Consider the following 19596-nt stretch of genomic DNA (forward strand, 5'->3'; position numbering starts at 1 on the left):
CCCATTGCGGCAAGGGGGGTGGGGTCTGGGTCAATAGTCCCCCCCCCCCGTTTCTATTGTCAGCCAGTTAATGTGAAACATTGACCTCTTTTCTTTTAATCCCTGCTATTTAAACTGCCCAAGGGATAGTTTTATATTAATTCCATCATTACAGATTACCGTTTATACATACTACATGTATACAATGAATTTTTTTATATTTTTTATAAGATTACTGAAAATTGTGTTTTCTCGAAACACGACAGGTTTAGAATCTTATTTTTAACAAAGCTTCCATTTGATTAAAATCAAATCTAAATTTCACCTAGACAGTGGTGATTTGATTTAGATTGTGCCGTGTTAAGGCATGTATGTAAACATCTTGAAAATACATTTACTCATTTCACCAGCGCGGTCAAAGTTTCCTCAAGCAAACAATTTTTGTTTCGACAAGCCTGACGGGCACCTCACTTTGAATACAGGATGGGCCGGAACCAAAACCAGAGTGGCACAGGGTGTCGGGCTATCAAATTTGCTTTTAGCACTGCTAGTGTAGATAAAAGATATATGAATTGATTGTTGCATTTAGTGGTCACTTACTCGGCCTTCTGCCTATTTTCATAACTCACACGTTTAACACTCTTCCCAGGATTTAAAATATCCAACAGTATGTCTGGAACAGCGCCAATTTTTAGTCTAGGCCTAGCATTTGCGTATGCTTGAGCTGCCCTTTTTTCATGATCCCTCTATTCATTTGAGAGATGTAACGACCACAGAGTGGTGTATGGTGTTGCTTTGAAATCGACTAGTTTGTAATAATGTATCCATTCTTTCATTATGCCTTTATCTTTCGGAAGAGAAAAAGAAAAAATGTTGTCCACAAGCTTTTCTTAATGTTCTATTACACCCGTAAGCAACGCAAAACGGTATTGTCTTTTACTCTGGCAAATCCCACTTGGGCTGCTGGAGTCGCTACTATGACGTCACATCCCGAAAGTAACCGAATAGGCGCGGAAATTTTGCATACGAGGTCACGGAAATTCAGCTCCCAGAAGATAAGCCAATATTTCAATATTGGCATTACGGTTGCAGATGATACTTCAGAATAAGGTTTTCTGCTATAGTACTTTTACTATTATTCTATATTTCCATTGGTTTCTGGTCTCCTTTAAGCTTGTTTCCATTTGCAAACAATGTGTTTAGATAGATAATTTGATCCTTGTTTGTAAGTTATAAATTAGTTGCCAATATTTTAGTTCAAGACCTAGTCTTATTTACAAGAACGTTGAATGTTCTAATGTGAACGCTTGACTCACATCCTGGTCATTATATTGTATCTTATGTTTCATTTAGTGTTCTGGTAAACATAATTATTAATTCATATTAAAGTATAAGTCTGGTGGAACAATTTTAGTTACGTTTAGATATAACTTGAAAGGAATCATTTTCTTATATTATTCATCGTAATTGCAAGTGCGCATTCATTGTTTAGACTAAAACTCCATTTTGGCATTATTCTGAATTCATCATCTTTCTCCTTTGTATTTGCCAGCTAGTGTCTCTCTTGACATTGCTGCGCGTTTTCGTTCAAATTCTAATTTTTCTTCAGATTTTCATCACCTTTTGAAGATACATAAGACGTCAAACTATCTTTTTTCCTTGTAAGTGTCCCATGTGTTCCCATAACGAATGGCTTGGCTAGTATTACGCATATAGAATACCTCAGACTGTCTCTCGGAGCGAATTTAAAGCAGATCAATGTCGTAATTAACGATCTGAGTAAATTGTACGTTCTCAAAATGTTCTGTGAGTACAGACATTGATCTCTCACTGTTGAATGATTGCTTTTGTGTGTTTCCATGCTGAAAGAATATTATATTGTCACCCTTGCTGCCCAATCTCAGCGGAGCCCAACATGGGGAGTTAGATTTAACCTTGACTATTCTGTTTTTTAGTGCCAAAACTACTATGAGTGATACAAGAGATATTTATCTGCACTTAGCCGATCGTCCATCAGCATGTACATACATATGCATTTAAAGTTTGTAATAAAAAATGGAAGGGGACAGGTTTGATTCGTAGAGTAAAACAAATATACCATGTGTACCAAAAAATATTTAATATTTTATGTATACCATCATGTCGACCAAATCTGCGCGTCGGGTAATTCTGCGCAATGATACGTCATTTCTGAAAATATTGGATCACGTGTTACTTTGGGGTAAAAATCCATTTTGTATCAAGAAAGAACGATCGCATTTTAATTCAAAAAGTTATATTCATAAAGTGTAAAAAAAAATATCCCCCATTTCGGCTCGAAATGCATATTAAAATATGATTTCTTAATGTCAACATGAAGACCCACTCACACCAAGACCTTCTTGAACATGTAACCCAGAAAACCTATTTACTATGTATGTTTTAGAATCATTCAAATAAATACATAATATAAAAGATGGAACTGTATACCTTAAAAATTTCATTGTAATCCAAGTTTTTAATTTTGCAAGACGTTGTCCCACACGTACAAAATCGTCTGCTAACCAACGCGCCAACATGCCGCTAGAACGGGATCCTTAAGAAATTCCCTGACGTATTGTCTGTTTCTAAGTTCTTTAGCAATGTTTCCCCATAAACAAGACGTTGTAAACACATTACATCCTATTCATTTTTTGTTTCTCTACCACATAATAACTTATTTGTTTTATAAAATGTTGAACTTTACTAATTCTTTTACAGGATCGGTTTAGTTTGCATTATTTTTCTTGCCATTTATTGGCAATATTACGTTGCATTTTGTAAGACTAGCTATACACCTGACCTAATTACTCGACTGAACTGCTGACAGAAACAGTCCGAAGTAATATACTTCATTTCTATATCCCGATAGATAAACATTATATCTGTTCAAAGCTGTGCGCAGAATAGGCCGACATATCGCGAGTGATGAAAACACGGGGGTGGTATCCGTGTGTCCAAAATTAATATTATTTTGATCAGAATATTATGGCGACAATTGCCTCTTTTCAAATGGTAAGGATGGTTGTATTTTATTTTCGTCAATCGGTCGAATTCGGTATGCGTTTTGCTTCAGTATGGGAGAGGGAAACCTTAAGTGCATCAATGCCTGACAGCATTGTATAAATAAATATAAACGACACATTTTTGCCATGGAATAACTGAAATAAGAGTCTTTTCTTTAGATCATTTTAATATGGTTACATAAGTGTACACTATAGTCACCCATTAGGTTTTGATTGAGCAGGAAATGGAACAATAGCCACAGTAGTGCTTGATAAGCTGTTTTTCGTAATTCGACTTATCAGCATGACAAGTCCTTGTGTTAGTAATGGACTATAACGGCACTGTCACCCTGGGCATCCTAGTGTGATTGGATAGTTGGTCTGAGTACAGCGGGGAGAGATACATCATGTAATAAGTAATAAAATTAGCGGTAGAGTACCCCTATCAGATGCAATGCTTGATGATAATTCCGATGCATAGCTGAAACTTGGCCCATGTATGGTTATATAGCAATAAAGATACACCGAAAGATTTAGGTTTAACTTTTTAAATAAAATTTTACAAATAAAAACATTATCCAGTTTAATATCTCACGCTTTTACTAAATTTATGGTTACTGTAAATAAAATACCATAATTAAAATCAAACTCCACATGAACATTTCTCAGTGTCTGTAATTAAAGGTAGACATTATACATTTGCCTGCTACGACATATCCATATTGTACTTTGAATTCACGTTTCTACTAAAGCAGATTGGAGAAAGCTCTACCATATTCAATGATCAGATTGACATAAAATGTTTAATTCACGGTATCTCACTAACAGTTTCTGAATGAATTCCTGATTCTGGTGCTTTTGGAGTTCCACGAAATGGACCTTCTCTTATCCAGGCTCGTTTTTCTAAAATATTTTAGGGTATCTCCAACCTCTGTTCTACTTGATCGAAGTTTAGATATTTAAGTTCAAAATGGATCACATGTGCTATAGATGTAGGTTCCAGTGTAACATTCAAACGAAACCGTTTCATAAAACTAATTAAAATCCAACTAGATATACGTTAACGAGAAAGATTCTTTCCAAAACATGTTGCATTACTACATTGTTTACGACCGAATAGACCGATGTGGCCACAAAATTATACACACAGCCACACAGCCACTAGAAATCTAGCATATTACTCTCTCTCTCTCTCTCTCTCTCTCTCTCTCTCTCTCTCTATATATATATATATATATATATATATATATATATATATATATATATATATATATATATATATAGAGAGAGAGAGAGAGAGAGAGAGAGAGAGAGAGAGAGAGAGAGACTTAATGGATTAGATATGTAGTGGCTTTTGAGCATGTGTTTGTGGCCATATCGGTCTATTCCTTCAAAACACACCCACACACACCCACACATATATATATTTTGTATTTTTAATATCTTACAAAAGTTATGTTTTCACCTGTGTGGATTAATTATTAAGAGTTATATAATCTCTGCGCATATTATTTCGAGTTCAGAGTGCACAGATCCACAAAATACTTTAAAGGATAAAAAGTCTGGTAACTTTGCAACCTCTGATTTACTAGCTAGAATATGTGACTATTAGATTAAATGCAAGAACAAATCACTTCATAAACTTACGTACATAAACATTTGCTTAACTTAACAAATAACAGTCAAAAGACATTTTAAAACATGCAAAGAGAAGAAAAGATAAAAATTAAATGGAATTCAGTGGAGCAAATATACTCCAACTAAAGATTATCTAAGAGTTAAAACAGCAGAACTGAAATATTTGTACAAAATGTATTTTGTTTTGAATGGAAATCTGGTCTAAGTTATGAGGAGCATATCTGATTTTGAAGATAAGATGTAGTATTGGAAGAAAAGCGTCTTGACCGAATTAACTTTTTCTCTCCGAAAACTTTTCATATTAACCTTTTATTACAATTTTACAGCCACCTTTTGCACTGAAACAAAGTAACAAAAATAGAAACACTCTACATGTGTCACATTCTTTATTTGATTCTATATTATTATTCTTTCCGTGGAATTTCAGCAATCCGGTCCATTATGCTCTATCCCATTTATCCCCGTCAACGTCACTGAGGTTTAAATCCGTCACTATAGAATTTACATTTACCGTTATAAATAATGTAGCTGATATTGTGTAAGTGGTTCGACTAAATTGATGAGACAGATAATATATGTGAAATGAGATAACATATATAAAACGAATAGTAAATACTTTATGGAATGTGTTCACAATATTTTGATAGTGTACAATGTCAGCTTCAATAATTAGTGAGCGAATAGTAATTGTAAGATTAGTGAAGGGAAATTACAAAACCCTGAACATTACACAAAGATAATTGTGCTAGCATATAACGTACTTATATTTATTGAAATGTTCAATTAGCTTACATTTCTTCAAAATAGGTGTTTAAATGAAAAATAGAAGACGTCTGAAAAGTATTCTTTTAATAAAATATGCAGAATTTTTACATGTTTTGAAACATTTAATATGTATAGTATTTATTCCTCAGAAAATGCAATTGTTTAGGTAAGAAAACATGTTTTAGTATGGCATTCCTAAAAACAAAAAAAATAACATAAAATATACAAAAAGAACTTTTCCATCCAAAGAAAAGTATGAAAATTTTCCGAAGCTAATGCATGCGAACGTTACTAGCAATTTCTATCTCAGCAACACATTGACCGTATTTGTGAAGTAAGGCGTGAAGATTGTGCATCTCATCTTAGACTTTTGTATACAATTACGTTTTATGATTTGCAAACAAATAAATTCATGAATTATTTGTGGCGACGTAATGCTTAACACGTGCCAGGTTCACATGACAGACTTCTCTGATCCCAGTAGGTCCCTTTCTCACATGACAAAACGAACGGTGTGTTCCATGCACACTGGATGAATTTCGTGCAATTGGTGGGATGCCTAATATACCCTTGAAAGATCTCATCACATATACCTGTAATGGGGAAGAGAATGGCGAATATATATTGCAGATGTGAGAGGTCAATGAATATTCAGTTTCGGAAGGTATACTTTCTTTGTCACTTGTGCACAATGGTTACATGTAACCGTTGGCAGAAGCATTCGTTTCAGACAAGAATTTTACTAATCTAGGCAATGAAAACGATGACTAGGACATCAAAATATTCTTATCGATTGACAAATAAAAATATTTTGACTAAACAACGGAAATCGAAAATATTATTCTCCAAAAATTAGAACTCTAAAATGATTGATGAAGATGATGTTAAGACCATGTGCAAATTTCAGAAAAGTCAAAAAGAGAACAATTACTAAGAATATTGACATATATTAATATAAAAATATTAATATAAAAGGAACACACTATGTATAGCAGCTGCTTCCTCAATATAAGTAAAATATTGTATCGCAATTGCGTTTAAACGCTACGGTTGAATTGACTACAGGCATTGTCCCTTGTGGATACGTTCATCATCCGGCAGTCATAAGTTTAAGTCTCCATAGAGGCAAAAACCTCGAGTTCTAACAGAGGCAAAAACCTCGAGTTCTAACAGAGGCAAAAACCTCGAGTTCTAACATCAGCGCATCATTGTTTGCAAAACAGGGCCAAAACTGACTGTCTGACTACATTATTGTCAAAGTGATAACATACCCGAGTATACGTTATATGATTGTTCTCACGCGAACCAAACAACAGAAAACAAGTAATATTTGTTCAAACTATACTCACAGTTTAATGAATTACATTCAGATCCACCGCCGCCAGAAGCCATGACAGTTCTAGTCATTGCAACAGAGGAAATACTGCAGTTGAGAAAGTTCCCAGTCGAGGTACATTCTGTGGAGAAAAACAATGTCTTGGAATAGGATTAGAGTAATCGCCACGTGCACTATGGTACCCACCAAAGGGAACTTTGACTCCCTCTGCCTATCCTCCGTCGACTTTAAATCAATACAATGTCGCTGTTATATTTTGTATTATTTTTAATACATTTTTTAAATAATGATTTGTTACCCAATGTAAATTGTTATATCGTCTACACTGCAGAAAACCCATGTTCAATGATTTGAATTATTTTAGAAGAACGAAATTTAAATCCACTGTTTCCTACTCTTCAGGAATAGTAAATGTACAAGTTTTAAACAACTACATTCGCAACCTTTATACTGACCAAATAACACCTTTGCCATACCCACTCATTTCCGACCGGCTAATCGTTTGCCAAATTCTGACTTATCCTTCATGTAAAATACAACTGGATTGTTATACCTACATCTTTAATATAGTTATATGTCGAAAAATAAATTGCTTTGCTACTTTAGACGAATTATTATTGTTTATCCAAATACACTTTACTATATTCCCTATTTGTCTTTTTAATTTGATACATAACACGATTGCTTGCTCTAGTGCATTCACGCTTATCAGAGAAATTATTTAGAATTCTAATGTTGTCTGCGTCTCCCTCTTCGTCCTTGTTAACTTTTTTCTTGAGACTAGACATTATAGTAGGATCCCTTAGCTTGAGAACACGTATGTGTGCTGCATTGAGCAATTTTATATTCCATTAATTTCCACTGCACTTTTTTTTACAGTTGTGTGGTATATTATTGATGCAGGAGTTATTTAAATTAATTATTATCGTACCTATTTATATATTTTTGGTATATATTCAGTTTCGTTGCTTACTGTTCAACACTCATTGCCCATGAGAAGACCTAGCCAGAAATTTACTCTAAGCGCTCCATCCTCCACCCAATTGGAGATAGAATACAAATTTGTGTCTAAAAAGCATCACAGTGGATGACGATGATGCATACAAAGAAGTTATGCAAGTTTATTTATTAATGTCAAACATTCAACCCTTGTATTGTTGCGGATATGTTCCGAAAATATACTTGTCCGTTTATTCATATTTCTTATATCATGTTCGTATATTTACGTTTTCATGTCATTTGTCTGCACAATATTTTGGGTAAGAGCACTTTTTCCATTCCAGCCTATCCTTGACCGGTGTAAATGCCAAAGAGTTTGAATGAACGATGGAATATTTTCATGAGTTTTGCCAACTCCAAACGGACAAAAACAGAACGAAACATATTTTTGTAACTGCGTATAGTTATAAAACGGCAAGTTTCAATTAATTTATGCGACTTTATTTTTATGTTAAAAAGTTCTTTTTTTACGACGACTGGCCTGACTGTTTACTCTGTATCAATCACATGCTTCTGCACACTAGAAGTAGGTAAAACATCCCTTACCCGGAGGACAGTTTTGTTTGTTGCATTGAACGATTTCATTTTCCGTTGAAGTTCCATTACACTGTCTTCCATTATTCTGGGGAATGGGATTGGTGCATGATCGGGTCCTGGTTCGGGTCTGTGTACCTTTAATACAAGTGACACTCCAGCTTCCAATTGCAGTCCAGCCAGTCCAAGCGCTCCAACCTCCGTCCACTGGTTAAAATGTGTTGAAAATATCGAGAAATAGTGAATATCAGTAACATAGAGCGTTTCCTAATGAATAAAGATAATGGGGGTAAATGTATGTTCCACACGAAACAAATGCATTGTTTTATTGCAAAACCCAAATTAAATTTTCCCCTTAGGTTGGAGAATTGTGATAGTAATTTTAACAGTAAAATCACTTACCTGGAGGACAAATATCAGTGTTGCACTGAACGATTTGAGATTCTGCCAACGTTCCATTACATTCTCTACCACCATTTCGTGGCCAAGGATTTGTGCATGATCGGGTTCTTGTTTGTGTCCGACTACCTCCACCACATGAAACACTGCATGAACTGTTATATACCCAGCCGCACCAATCACTCCATCCTCCATCAACTAAATATCCATTTGGTAGTAAATTGTGGGTAATTAATAAAAACATATGCAAGAAAAAGTATAAGTTAGGAGATTATATACAGTTTTCTACATAAATAGAGTCAATGGTACTGTCATGAATAAAAGATGCACATAACGCCTATTTTGTAATGCATGCTGTTGTTGCCTCTTCACCCGATAGTGTGAACATATGATACGAAATTATAAATAAAAAACAATTTGCAAATGTTAAACTGACTAGGTATGTTTGTTTCACCTATACAGTCTCTCTCCGACTGATCAAGCATAGTTGCATTGTGAACTGTTTATGCCACGTGCCTACAATATTAGAGAAGTGCTCAGGGGAAATAAATTTGCATGAGTTTATGATCGCGGGATCAAGTTGTCTGCATATATAAAACGCGTTCACCGCTTCCTCTATCTGCCCATATCCGACCGGTTACAAGTTTGCAATACCTGCGCATCTCCAACGTTATATACGTTTGCATTACAAACGGTTTGAATCTTCTGTCTACACCTTCAGAAAGGATCTGCAGGGTAAACAGCTTTTCAAACTTGTTTTAGGAAATAGCGCCAAGTTATCATTTAATTATGTATACTAACTTAATAATTTTCCTTAGATGCTTTTTCTTTCCTACGGCTGGCCTGCCTGCTTACATTAAACATTTACAGTCTTCTTTGCTGTACAAGTAATAGCTGGAAAACTTACCTAGAGGACAAGTTTGTGATTCGCACTGTATAATTTGAGAATCTGTTGAATTTCCATTGCACGGTCTTCCACCATTCTGGGGAGCAGGATTAGTGCAGGACCGGTTCCTGTTTTGAGACTGTGTACAATTACCACATGTGACGGTACATGTTCCATTTGAAATCCAGCTATTCCACGCGCTCCAACTTCCGTCTGCGGTTTAAAATGAGATGAAAAACAAAAATGATATAGGAATTTGAAAAATTGAACTGATTCTGATTATTAAAACTTTTACATGGTTATGGTATATTTAATATCGTATTGAAATGAATGTAAGTCGCTGGTTGGCTGAAAATAATTACTGCGAAAACATTTATGTTACAGTTTCTTGCATTTGAGTAAATTAGATTATCAGTCCAAATATCCAGGGACTGTTCAAAATATGTTGTACGATTCATTTTTCCAGCAGCATTAATAATGCGTGTTCTGAAAACCTGTGTAACTTCTAGCACATACGTATATAATTAACAAATCTCTAAAACCTTCAGTGGAACTGGATTGAAACATATACAGTATTATACTAAAGTTTATATAAATATATTGCATTTTCCCTCGATTGTCAAACTGGGAAAATCTAACAGGACAACTCAATGGCATGAAATGAATTTGCATGACCACTATCTGTAAGGTGTCGTATATTATTACTTCTGTAACTTGGAGGTTTATTTACGATGTTATTTTCTCGTTTTTCTCCAAGTTGCATCAATTTTCTCAAGTGTTTCACTGATTCATTACTACTGGTTCTCTCTCTCTCTCTCTCTCTCTCTCTCTCCATGGAACAAAATAACGTATATGCTCGAGGAATCTTTTATGTTGACAACGAAAACAGTATTAACTTTGTCAATTCCAAGATTTGCTTCAATTTTCTACGGCAATCGTTGTGCGCGCACACCTTTCTCATAACCATTTGCCAAAAATAGCACACTCAGGGAAGAAATGCAATTAATACCGATTTTATTTAAGCATATTCAGTTGTGCTTGGATAAACGCAAACCTTTTGAGTATTTTATATCGAACTGCAGAGTAAATAATAATCCATGTTTATGTTCCAGTCGTCAATGCCATGTTGCAGTGTGCGTCGAAATTTCTTCAGCCCAAGACATGCTGATATATCCACATATAAACCAGAATATCTCTTTTTGATACATTACTTTTAAATTCACCTTTCCTATATTGTATTCTTATGTTGCAATTATTCATGCCATTCATCTGCACATCTCCAACAGGATCAATACATTGTCCTTATTAACTGTTTGTATTCAGTGTCTGAACCTTTCAAACATTTTGAAGAGGAAATTTATTTTTATTACAACGTTTAGTTACAAAACGGCTATTTATAATTGGTTTATCCCATATAATTGGTTTATACCATATAATTGGTTTATACCATATAATTGGTTTATGCCATATAATTGGTTTGTACCATATAATTGGTTTGTACCATATAATTGGTTTATACCATATAATTTACCTTTCTTTATCGTTTTTCTTTCCGCTGATTGAGCTGACTGTTTATTCTCAAACGTTTACCTGCGTCTTCACTGTAGTAGTAATAGCAGGATTCCTTACCTATAACACAAGCTGGTGTGTTGCATTGAATGGTATTACAGTCCGTGGAAGTTCCATTACATCCTCTGCCACCATTCTGGGGAATGGGATTTGTGCAGGTCCGGTTCCTGGTTTGAGTCTGTATACCTGTACCACATGTGACGCTACATGTTCCAGTTAAAGTCCAGCCATTCCAAACGCTCCAACTTCCGTCTTCGAATTGGAATTATAGGAGAGAGCAGACACAATAAAGAAATATGAAGAAACAAACGCGTCATATTTAGGGGAAAACATGCAGTGGATACGGTACACTCAATATCTTATCGTAAAGGATGTAGGTCGTTTATTAGCTGAAAACAATTACTGCAAACTATTTATGTAATTCTCTCAGAAGAGGTCTGCATATTGATCACTTGTATCCTACAGAAAAGTATCCATGGATCGTTTTTAATATGCAAGGCAATGCATTTTTCAGCAGCCCATTAAATAATGCGTGCCTCCAAATACAATTATGTACGACATATGAGCACGTCCATATATAACTAACAATTATCGGTTTTCATAATAGAACTATTTCATCCCAATTATTAAAGGCGATACTAAACAATGTAAAGTTTTAAATCTAATAATTGCATTAAAATATTGCATTATTCCTATCTTGTCAAAATGTTCATATGTACCAGAACATATCCAAACCACTAAATGAGGCTGGAGGAACAATATATAGAAAGTGTTTAGTTATTCTAAAATTTTCTTCCATTTGCTGAATTGTCTGGCTAATTGTATTATTAATGGATATCTCTCTCGCTCTCTGTGCCTCGGGCACAGTGACAAAAATGGTCGACGAATCCTTTTACTTTCATAATCTATATAATATTTATCTTTCTAACACATTAGCACCAATGTCGAGTACCATGTTGCTCAACCGTGGTGAAACTTGAAGTCTGTGAAGGAGGGTTCATTTCCAAGTGTTACTTCCATTTTTACTATGCACGCACGCATTTCCTAAAATTATTTATCAGATTATGGCAATCTAAAAAAAGATACCAATTTAATGTAAAACCATTTAGTGACGTTCAGTAATGTTTGGAGAAAAACGTTCAGAATATTTCATATCGACTTACAAGCAATTTATGAACCACGAATTACCCCCTGTTGTCATAGGAGTCAGCATATTGACGCATTTGAACGTTTCAGTTACCTTTTCTTTATTGTGTTCGTATGTTGCCATTGTGTACGATATTTTTGTTACAAGTATCCCAACTCGCTTTCGTGCCAAATAGCATATAAAAGTGATATTATAATGCTTTCAACATTCTCGTATATGATCAGGGTTGTTTTATTGAAACCTGTTTCTATTATGTGCCTACACATTTAAAATATTTCGCAGAGGAATAATAGTTGTATTACATTGCTAGATCAGATAACGGTATGTTATAATTGATTTATGCCGCTTCATTTTTATTTGTCTTAGTTACTTTGTAGTTTCTGTAACTTGGAATTTTATTCATTATTTAATCGATAGTTTTCATCCACTTTCCCAAGTGCTTGCCTAATGTTATTGCGGTTGGAAATCACCTTGCATCAAGTACAATGACTCAAATAGTCACGGAATAAAATTCCTTCAATAATTAGAACGACATGTAACCCTGGATCTCATTCATACCGAAAGGGACCGATTTATTTCTGGACCACGGTATAAATTAAAGTCTATGAGAAAGAAATAGTCAATTAATAAATTTCCTATTCTGCGGCAAATATAAAAGGCTAGGTAATTCTAAATTTACAGTTGTTATGTTAAAGTTTCCTAACAAATATTGCATGTCTCCCTGCTTTAGTCAAATTGGGTAGATGCTAAACATGCTGTTATATCACTTTAAAAATTTGCCCTCTAAAGGAGGAAAGATAAATGATGCAGAGTTTATGTAACCATATTAATGACTTTCAGTAATGTTTTGGGAACGGAAACATTGCGAATAGTGTTATATCAACTTGCTGTATAAATAACAAGCCCGGATTATCTACATTTGTGCCAGACCCGTGCTGCAATGTGTATTGAAATTCAGTTAGCGTAAGATATGCACTACATATGATCTCCACTTACATGCCAGGTCATTTCGTTTGTAATAGATTAAGAGTTTTCATGGCTGTCTTTCTTATATTCTATGTTACCAAGTTATATATCAACACACAAGCTTACATGCCAATATTTTACATGACTGTTTTTCTTATATTCTGTGTTACCAACTCATTTATCAACACACGTGCTTACATGCCAAAAGTTTTCATAAAAGAACATTTTAATGCATTTTGCCGTCTCCGGCAGGATCAAGATTGTTTAATAACTGAATGCGCATATATAGGGATTCAACAGTTAAAACATTTCACAGAGGAAACGTATTTGTGTGACTTTGTTTAGTTAGGAAACGGTAAGTTACAAATGATTCTTGCCACTTAATTTTTGCTACGGGATTGGCTGTTTACTTTAAGATATCCACTTTCCTCTTTACTGTAGAAGTAATATTTCCTTACCAATAGGACAAGGTTGTGTCATGCATCCAATGGCTAGAGATTCTGTTGAAGTTCCATTACACTGTATTCCAGCATTCTGGGGAAAGGGATTGGTGCAGGTCCTGTTCCTGGTTTGAGCCTGAATTCCACCACCACATGTGACGCTGCATGTTGTCTGTGGGGTCCAACCATTCCAAAAGCTCCAACTTCCATCTACGATTTAAAATTAAAATAAAATCATAGAAAATAGGAGTATTAGAACACGAACGCATTCCGTTTTTCTAGAAAAATGTATCAGTAATGCGGTATATTAAATATCGTTTAAAAAATGAATTACTTGCTGAAAAAATACTGCGATAAAATTGATTTTACTTTTTGGAAAAATCTTTCATATGGGCACATTGCTTTTTAAATCAGGCATTAAGGGACTACTTAAAAATGTTGTGTACTGCATTGTTTTAGTAGCGCTACTGATAATTCGTTTTTCGAAAACATGCTGGTCGCAAATGTCAGCACTCACATGTATATTTAAGAACTCTGAAGTATTTTAAAACTATTGTATTTCTTCTTATTATGTCAAACTGTGTACATCTTATTCACCCAGACAAATCAGTCCACTAAATGAACTTGTGTGATGAATATATATGAGGTCTCATTTCTTGCTTCTTTAACTAGGGAAATTGTTCGTGGTGATGGCTTTCTTATCTGTTTCTCATCTATTTTCTCAAGTGCATGATTACTTTACACATGCATATATATATTTCATTCAGAATAAATGACCCAACTGATGGAATAATCATTCTCCTTTGATTATCTATACAATAATAACTTGTAATTTCATTAACATTGAACGGGACCGCTTTGTCCCTCAACCGTGGTAAAATATTGTTTAATGCTTGTGTGCGAGAAAGAGTTGAATCCAAAATATGCTTCTCTTTTCTACAGCAATCTCTATACACGCACGGACCATTCTTATAAACATTTGCCAGACACCACCCTCTTAAAGAACAAAGGCAAATGAAACCACTTTTATGTAAGCTTTTTCAAAGACGTTTCGGTAATGTTTGGAGAAAACCCATAAGTGGTTAATATTTTATATCTTCTTCTACGCTATATAAGAACCATGTATCACCTTTCTTTGCCAGGGTCGTGTTGAAATATTATTTGCAATTGCTGTAACCTAATATATTCATACTTATCGACATATGATCCAGCATACTTACTATTGGACATACTGAAAAGTTTCAGTGTTATCTTTATTTTACTGCATTCTTATGTTACTTTTTTATATGAACATCCCTCACACGCCAATATGCCAAATAGTTTACCAAAGTTTTAGAATATTTTAAGGGTGGCCGAGTGGTCTAAAGCGCTCACCGTTCCGGATCACTGCCATCTCACCTCTGTCTGCGTGGGTTCGAGTCCAAGGCTCGGCTAGCGTGGATATGTGGGAAAGCCTGCCAGTAGCTTCTCGTGGGTCGGTGGTTCTTCCCTGGGTTTTCCAGGGTTCTTCCTCCACCAGTTATACTGGCCGCCATGTATAGCCTATCATGTGCTAAAAAATGGCGTTAAACCCTAGAACAACAGAACAACAAAATATTTTAAAGCTTATTTGCCGATTCCACATAATCAAGTCTGATCCTTATCACTGTTTTGGAACATTTGGTAGAGGACACTTTGTATTTTTTATTTTAATTAGCTAGAGGTATGTTAAAATTGATCAATGCCACTTAATATTTAGTTTACTTGGTCGTTTTCGTCTTTATTTCCAACGATTGGCGAAGATCCTTCTTATTCTTTTCTGTAGAAGTTGCAACATAATTCATTACCTATAGGACATAGTCGTATGTTGCATTCAGTCGTCTTCGAGTCTGTCGAAGTTCCATTACACTGGATTCCACCATTCTGTGGAATGGGATTGGTACAGGTCCGATTCCTGGTTTGCATCTGTATACCTACTCCGCATGTTACGCTACAGGTTCCAGTTGAGGTCCAGCTATTCCAAGTGCTCCAACTTCCATCTCCGGATTAAAAGTTGAGGAAAAACAGAAACAAAATACAATTATTAAAAAGATGAACGCGTTATGCTTAGGAGAATACCAGTAATTGATCCGCTATAATGAATATTCTAATAAAAATAAATGTCTGTGATTAGCTGAAAATAATTATGGAAAGACATTTATGTGATTTGTTTTCAAAATAAGCCCGCGTAGGGTGAGACTTGATTTAAAAATATGTCTCCGGGGATCGCTTATAACATCTATGCGATTAATTTTTTTTCACCATTGCCATTAATTACATCTGTCTCGAAAAAAAACATTTCTGTTCTAAGTATGAGCACATACATCTGTTGGTTGAAATTTTGGGCATTGAAAAGTGGAACTGTATGAATCCAATTATTAATTACTAAGCATTAAACAATGTGCATTTTTCATACTAAAGTATGTTAAAATTTTTTAGTTCTCTTTATATTGTCAGACATGTTAAATCTGCAAGACAAATTCAGGGAACTGAAAGAGGCGATATGGCATAGCTAAATATATGGTGCCATGTTATGTTTCTGTAACTACACAATTTACTTATAATTTTGCTTTCTACAATTTGCATCCGTCTTTTCGAGTGTTTGTCTGAGTTGATTTCTCTCTACCTTTGATACATTAGTACAGGGATCATTTTCCTTTGGTAATAAAAGCAATATTAAAATAAGTATTTCATTTGCATCAAAATGACAAGTTTGTTTGTTAGCCGTGATGAAAACTGAAGTATCCGAAGATGGAGTCGATTCCAAGATTTACTTCCCATTTCAACAGCAAAAGCTGTAAATGCACGCCTTTCTCATCAACATTTGCCAAACATTGCCTTCTGCCGGAAGGCAAATGATACTGACATTAAGTAATCAGATTCAATGACGTTCACTATAAACTGCCACACTCCAGACATCGTAGCGATATGACTGAAAAAGTGTTAAAGCTACGTTAAAAATCCAAGTCACACACACACACGCTCAATGCCGTTCAGTTATCCTTTTGCAGAAACCGAGCAAGTTTGAATATGTTATATCGACTTGCAATACAAATACCAATCCAATATTACGCCCCGTTTTCAGAATCGTTTTGCAATGTCCATTTAAATTCTTTAGCCAGCAACAGTCATTACATAACCACGTACTATCAGATAATTTCTTTGGGGATATAATAGGAATTATATTGTGTTCATATGTTACCACTTTTCATTCGGTTCATCTCTACATCCATGATTGGTTTACATGACAAATAGCCTGCATAAAAGTTCGAACATTTTAATACTCTCCGCCGTCTCTAACATGATCGATAATGTATCCTTCTTACCTGTATCTGTTCTGTGCGTACACATTTAAAACATGCTTTTGTTTCGTTATAAAGGGTAAGTTGTAATGGATTTATGTCACGTCATATTTAATTTACTTAATTGCTTTTAACTGACTTTTTGCTCTAGAATATTCACATTCCTCTTTACTATAGAAGTTGCAGCAGGATTTTTTACCTATAGGACATAGCCTTGTGGTACATTCAGTGGTCTGGGATTCTGTTGAAGTTCCATTACACTGCCTTCCACCATTCTGGGGAATGGGGTTGGTGCAGGTCCGGTTCCTGGTTTGAGTTTGTAAGCCTCCACCACATGTGACGCTACATGTTCCACATGCAGTCCATCCATTCCACACGTTCCAACTTCCATCTACGGCTTAAAATAGTGAGAGAAAAAAAAACAACAAGAAAACAATATGATAAAGCAAACTCATTATGTGTATTAAGAGATATGTAAAGGATACAATATATATCGTATAATATCGTCTGGAAAAGAACGTTGGTCGCTGATTGGCACAAAAAGCAATTACCGCGAGCACATTCTATTAAAGTTTTAGTAACAACTCAGCATATTGGTTAGCCATGTTTGAAGCAAGGTATATTGGGATCATTTATGATATGATGTGTAATGTATTTTACAGCAGCGCCATAAATAATGAGTGACCCAAAACCATGCATGTGTTACATTTGAGCAGATACATGTAATATTAACAATTATCGGATTTTACGAGAAGGACTAGAATACCGCAATTATAAAAGGCAAAGTTATAGAAGTTTGTAATATATAAAATTTGTATTAAATATTGCATTTTCTCCCTATTTTGGCATTGTAAGTCCATCCACCTAGATATAATCAGGCCATTAAATGTGGTTTTGGGATCATTACACTCATCATATCGTATCTTGCTTCTTTAAAAAAAAAAATATTAATAATATTAATTTTGCATTTTTTCTATCAATGTCATTCGTTTTCTCAAGATTTTGACTGATTATGTTACCAATCTCTCTCTCTCTCTCTCTCTCTCTCTCTCTCTCTCTGTGTGTATTATGCCGCACCTTCCTTGATAACTATCACTTCATTAATTCCGAAAGGGACCTCTTTGTTTCTCAGACATCGCGGAAAGTGTAGTCTATGAAGAAGGAGAAGTCGATTCGAAATTTACCTCCAATTTCAAAGGCAATAGTTGCACACACACACACACACACACACACACACACACACACAAACACACACACACACATCAAATAAACAATTGCCAGACATCTGCCTCCTAAACAAGAAAGGTAAATAATAACCATTGTATGCAAACACATTAAAAGATGTTCAGTACTGTTTGGGTAAACAGACAAAGTTTTGGATATTTATATAAACTTCCAGGATGGGTAAAAATCACGGATAACCTCATTTTGTTGACGTCATGTTGTTATGTACGTTGTGTTGTTTTAGCATAACATATGACTATATATCCTCATAGGAACTAGGCTACTTGTTCTTGGACATCTTGAACTATTTCAGGTATCTTTCATTTGTTGTGTTATTATGTGTTAAGCTATTTATTTGTACATCTCCGACAAGCTTACATTTCAAATAGTTTTGATAAGCGTTTAAATATTTTAATGGTTTCTTTGCAATCCTCAATACGATCAACACTTTTCCGTTTTTTTTTTCCCTGGGTTATATTCTGTGCCTACACCTTTAAATCATTTTGCTCAAGAAACATATTTTATTATTTTTTATTTAAAATGAGAAAGTGGGAATTTACAATTCATTAAGCTACTTTGTATTGCACTTAGTTTTTCTTTCGTCTTTCCTATGGCCTGGTTGTTTACTCAAGATACACCGGCATTCTTTTTAACTGTATATGTATTAGCAAGAATCATTCTGTATAGGACACATTTATGTGCTGCTGCAATGAATGGGTTAATATTTCCTTGAAGCTCAATTACACTGGGGGAGGGGCCCCGAGTGGCCGAGTGGTCTAAAGCGCTCTCCGTTACAGATCACTGCCATTTCACCTTTGTCTGCGTAGGTTCGAGTCTCGGATCCGGTCCACGTGGGTACGTGAGAAAGCTTGCCTGTAGCTTCTCGAGGGTCGGTGGTTCTTTATGAGGATTTCCCAGGTTCTTCCTCCACCATTATTACTGGCCACCATGTATAGCATATCGTGTGCTGAAAAATGGCGTTAAACTCTGCAACAACAACAACAACACTGGGGGAAACCATTCTTGGATTGTTGAAGGACCGGTTCCTGCTTTGTCTATTTATTCCTCGACTGTATGTGACGACATAAGTTCCGTTTCTAGTCCAGCCACTCCAATGGCTCCAGTTTACATGCAGTGGTTAACACGAGGCCAAAATATGCATTTCTAAATTGTCTCGACGTTAGGAAAAGTCTAGTAATAGTAGTAGTAGTAACTATATTAGTAGCTACAGTAGTAGTAGTTACAGCACTTGTAGTAAACATAGTAGTAGTAAAAGGTGGTACTAATAGCAGCTATTGCTGTAATAACTGTTGCTTGGTCGGTGTAGTAGTAGAATCATTATATTAATTGCAATAGTCTCATCTGGTTATG

The 19596-nt window shown here is 35.1% G+C and overlaps 1 protein-coding gene across 1 annotated transcript in view; it reads right to left on the reverse strand.

Annotated features, from left to right (window-relative positions):
• Positions 1 to 19596, reverse strand: part of LOC149789219 (SCO-spondin-like) — a 151489-nt gene that overhangs the window by 44874 nt on the left and 87019 nt on the right. The window contains exons 20-28 of the mRNA XM_089973588.1: positions 17201 to 17398; positions 15508 to 15699; positions 13700 to 13891; positions 11189 to 11380; positions 9581 to 9772; positions 8677 to 8871; positions 8287 to 8481; positions 6755 to 6862; positions 5847 to 5998 (exon numbers count right to left, since the gene is read on the reverse strand). Of these exons, the coding sequence (XP_089829714.1) occupies positions 5847 to 5998; positions 6755 to 6862; positions 8287 to 8481; positions 8677 to 8871; positions 9581 to 9772; positions 11189 to 11380; positions 13700 to 13891; positions 15508 to 15699; positions 17201 to 17398 (1616 nt within the window). The remainder of the gene's footprint in view (positions 1 to 5846; positions 5999 to 6754; positions 6863 to 8286; positions 8482 to 8676; positions 8872 to 9580; positions 9773 to 11188; positions 11381 to 13699; positions 13892 to 15507; positions 15700 to 17200; positions 17399 to 19596) is intronic.

This window comes from Sinohyriopsis cumingii, chromosome 11, assembly GCF_028554795.1.
Source record: "Sinohyriopsis cumingii isolate HCF-2022 chromosome 11, ASM2855479v2, whole genome shotgun sequence".
NCBI classification, from domain to species: Eukaryota; Metazoa; Mollusca; class Bivalvia; order Unionida; family Unionidae; genus Sinohyriopsis; species Sinohyriopsis cumingii.